This window comes from Cricetulus griseus, chromosome 3, assembly GCF_003668045.3.
Source record: "Cricetulus griseus strain 17A/GY chromosome 3, alternate assembly CriGri-PICRH-1.0, whole genome shotgun sequence".
Lineage (NCBI taxonomy): Eukaryota > Metazoa > Chordata > Mammalia > Rodentia > Cricetidae > Cricetulus > Cricetulus griseus.
This window is the reverse complement of record NC_048596.1, coordinates 96272231-96276936: the sequence shown is the minus strand read 5'-3', so window position 1 is coordinate 96276936 and position 4706 is coordinate 96272231. Positions and strand designations below refer to the sequence as shown.

Below are 4706 nucleotides of genomic sequence, written 5' to 3'. Positions count from 1 at the left end.
TATATATATATATATATATATATATATATATATATATATATATCACTACTTTTCTCAATGAAGTTCTGTCAAGTTATTTGTCAGAGGTATCTATATTTATGGGGCACAACTATTGATGTTTCATAATTTCAGTAAATATTTTATTATATAATATCCACCAGCAATTCCTTCTTTCTTCCAAGGTGAATGTAGAAGAAACAAAATTTTTCCTGGTGGCATTGTTTGTACAGATAAAATCTGAGCAACAAAGAAGAATATGAGAAGACATTTGTCTATCAAGCCTCTTGATGCTCATCATGCTTACCTGGAATAGCAGTGACATTACAGAGCCCATATTCATCCTGAAGGGTTTTCCTGGATTGGAGTATGTCCACTCTTGGCTCTCAGTGCCTTTCTGCCTTGCATATTTGATAGCATTCATTGGTAATGTAACCATTCTTTCTGTTATTTGGATAGAACCCTCACTCCATCAGCCCATGTACTACTTCCTGTCCATCTTGGCACTGACAGACCTAGGTATGTCTATGTCTACACTTCCCACAATGTTTACTGTGCTTTGGTTGGATGTTAGAGAGATCCATGCAAGTGCTTGTTATGCTCAGTTATCCTTCATCCACACATTCACTTTTCTGGAGTCCTCAGTGCTTCTGGCTATGGCCTTTGACCGTTTTGTTGCAATCTGCCGCCCATTGCACTATTCTACCATCCTCACCAACAATGTGATTGGCAAGATTGGTATGGCCTGCTTGCTACGAAGCATGGGAGTTGTTCTGCCCACACCTTTGCTACTGAGACGCTATCACTATTGCCGCATCAATGCCCTCTCCCATGCCTTCTGCTTACACCAAGATGTTCTAAGGTTGTCCTGTTCCAATGCCAGGATCAACAGCATTTATGGATTGTGTGTGGTTATTGCTACACTTGGTGTGGATTCAGTCTTCATACTCATTTCTTATGCTCTTATTCTGAATGCAGTACTGAGTATTGCATCCCGTGAAGAGCGACTAAAGGCACTGAACACCTGTGTCTCCCATATCTGTGTGGTGCTTATCTTCTTTGTACCAGTTATTGGGGTATCAATGGTCCATCGCTTTGGAAAACATCTCTCTCCCATAGTCCACGTTCTCATGGCTGACATCTACCTGCTTCTTCCCCCAGTGCTTAACCCAGTTGTCTACAGTGTGAGGACAAAACAGATTCGTCTAGGAATTCTCCGAAAGTTTAGGTTAAGTAGAAGGTTTTAAGTAACCTATAGCCTCTGACTTCTGCCCCAGGATTTATTAGAAAAGGTGTTTGTTTTATTATATAGAAAATATATGCTGTAATTCTTGGGTCATATCTGAACAAATTACTCATTCTTTTATCTCCTAATTTAGTCTCAATTAATTTGAAATCATTACATCATTTGGTAGCCAAATTGTGATGATTACAATGGCCTCAGATCTTCATGAGACAAAATCTTATAAGATTTAATAATAGAAAATGCATGTAATAGAAATTCAGCTTTTGAAAAAAATTAAAAAAAATTTAAGTTATAAAAATATCACAGTAACTTCCCTTATGAAAGGCAGCTATTTATAATAGTTAGCAATGATAGAAAACTGAGAAATCAATACCATTTGACAATAGTCTTTTTTTCTTTTTACAAGTCTGCATAGGTCTTTAGTGTTGTGTTTTCAAGTATTTTATTGTGGATACTTGATTCCTTTGTCATCTTCCTTGGGAAATACTTGATAATTTCCCATATATTTACTTTTTTTCTCAGTTGAATTGTGTGAGTTTTGAGCATGAGACCACAACTACCCATCAACACAACATTATGTGTTTGGTCTTCTCCAATTCATAAACACACATGTAAATTTTAGCTCTAATTCTGTAGCCCAAGTCAAATGTTTGGGAACAAATGAAATATGTATTGTGGTAGCTATTGCTTTAAATACTGTGGATATGTAAACAATATACATGACCTTAATGGTAAAGGAGAACTAGTGTTTTAAAGTGCTTGCTGTGTGAGCATAAGGAATTGAGTTCAGATCCTGAGCATGGTCATACATGTCTACAACCCCATCACAGCAAGGGAAAGATAGGTAGAATGAAGTTATAATTGTGGCTCAAACATACTATCTCAAATAAGAAAAATAAATGTAATAATATTTTCTAAATTCTTAATTTTAACAGGATATATATATATATATATATATATATATATATATATATATATAATTTTTAGTTCACTTTAAGAAATAAATGCCTGCTATGTTATTTGTGACCCAATTTGGAGACAGCAACTGCGCAGTAATTCATGTAGAATTAGGAAATACTTCATGTATTTTAACTAGTAACCTCTCAGGCATTAAGTGGAAGGGTGACAAAGATAAGCCTAAATAGTAAACTAGCATTAAAGGAGATTGATTATCCAAAGAGGGATAAAATGTAGCTTAGATTTTATTGAAGATTCCGCCTACACCACACAAAAACAAAAACAAAGAAACAAAAACCCAGTCCTGCCAGGAATAGATGATGCACATTTTATAACTTAGAGCTGCCTTCAGGAGCATGATGAAGGAACCAGCAAGCAGGGAAAGAGCAGAGAATGCAAACTGGCCCCTTTTATATCATGGGTGCTTAGAGAAAGACACAACTGTGACTAATAACCTGGAAATGTGCCCTCTAGTGTGCAGAGCAAATATGGCTGAGGAACCAAGTACAATAGTGACTGTCAGAGTCAAAGAGAGATGAGCCATAAGCCTAAGGTTGAAATTGAGGGATGAGTATTCATTGATTATCTGTTATACCTGTGTCTGGTCTCTGTACAGTAGAAGCAAGAATCAAGCAGAAATCCAGAATTTCTCCTATGCAGTCTCTTCAACATTCTTCATTGGCCAAGCTCTACATCCTGACACTTGCAAAGGAAAAATTGTTCACAAGATTCAGTTATAGTCTTGTGGTGTTGGCAGCAGAGGACATGCTTGAAATAGAAGATAAGTAGGTAGCTTGTATGTATAGTTCTGCAGTCGTTCATGCTTTTCTATATGAATTTTGAAAAACTTATGACCTAATTTTCACATTAATGTATACACAAATTATGTAGAATTTACTTTTGTGCATGGTGAGATAAGATCAAGGCATAGTTTATATAACAAGATATTCACTAAGAATAAACTATTTAATTCAGCATTAATATAGAATCTCAGTGATGTGTCATGCAATGTATGTATACCTGTGCATTTTTTTTGGTCTAATACTGGTTTCTCTGTAATGCTCTAATGTATGTTTTTCTGTATTTGCTTGATTAATATTGCTATAGGTAGTGTCAACCTATTAATTCAGTGCTATTTCAACTTCAAATATTTGTAACTATTTATTTGGCATTTATGCTAACTTTTCTATGATACTTTTCTTTGAAATTAGAGCTTGGAGTAATTATTATTCTTATAATATCACATCATCTTATCTGTAAACTTAATATATTTTGATTCTATAAATAGTCTTAATTTTATGTTAACAAAATTTAAACTTATAAGTGTAAATGTCTGGTTAATCCTTTATCAGTTTCTTTTTCCTCTGTACTTTTGATGCTAGAATATACTATGTAGATGAGGTTTCATTTCCTTCTTACCACCACTAAGAAATTGATTTAGGTATAAAACTTGTATGTTTTTAATACTGATAAATTAAGTTATTGGTTACCTGACTTTTCACTGAGTTTTTAAATTTACAAATAGTTTATTAAATTGTCTATGAATATTAATTGTTATTTTTCCTTTGAGTTTCTGTGTTTTTCTTTTCTTCATCTGTTTATATTGAAAATATAATATAATACCACTATATATTTTAGAGCTGAACATATTAAATATTATTATCTTCTTTTTATCTATGGGGATATTACCTTAATATTATATTTTCCAAATAAGATTGATGTTTATTATAACATTTTTGTACTAAGTTAGACAAAGAAAAATTATCTTGAATTTGGAGTTTAATATATTTTGTATCACCATTAACATTAAATTTAACAAAATAACTTTCTCAATTTATATCATAAAATGATCCTCTTCTTTTAAGGTAATAGCAAATTCATTTGAGTTTAATATATAAACAGTTTTGATGACTGAATCAAATACAAAAAAAGCAGAAATAGTGTGTGTAACTAACAGATTGTATTCATAATGATTTGATTTAAATTCTATAATAAATTCATGGGGTCTAACGTTCTTACATGTTTACTTTTGTGTGTTGTGTTCTTCTAGCTTTGGATATCAGGTTATGATTGCTTTACAGAAGTTATTGAGAAATAAATAATCTTTCATTTTATATGCCTTAGTCAAATATTTGAGATAATGAATTACACATAGTATTTAATCTTAAGACTTTTTCACCATACTATTAAATAGAATTTCAAGAAAGGCATAATGCATCCTGCTGTTTTTCTCCATCAAATAATCTATCAGGCACTCCTGAATTGTTTCCCAGTCTGAGAGACTATGTTGACATGCTACCATCTGCTGTTGAGGAGAATAAATAGTTTTGACATCGATTATTTTCTCAGAGATTTTATTGAGAGAAATTTGCTAGAGGGAATGTACTAGTCAAGAGGAATGAGGTCAGAGTCTTTAATACTCAAGTGACTTACTGGCTATTGCAAAATATGTCCAAGGCTCACGAAATACCCTTTGGAGGCTCTAGAGTCACAGAAGACATTGAAC

The 4706-nt window shown here is 33.0% G+C and overlaps 1 protein-coding gene across 1 annotated transcript; it reads left to right on the top strand.

Annotated features, from left to right (window-relative positions):
- Positions 1 to 296: 296 nt before the first annotated feature.
- LOC100761024 (olfactory receptor 51L1) lies at positions 297 to 1244 on the top strand. Its single transcript, XM_027407988.1, has one exon. It carries the CDS (start codon positions 297 to 299, stop codon positions 1242 to 1244), a length of 948 nt encoding a protein of 315 aa, XP_027263789.1.
- The last annotated feature ends 3462 nt before the right edge of the window (positions 1245 to 4706 follow it).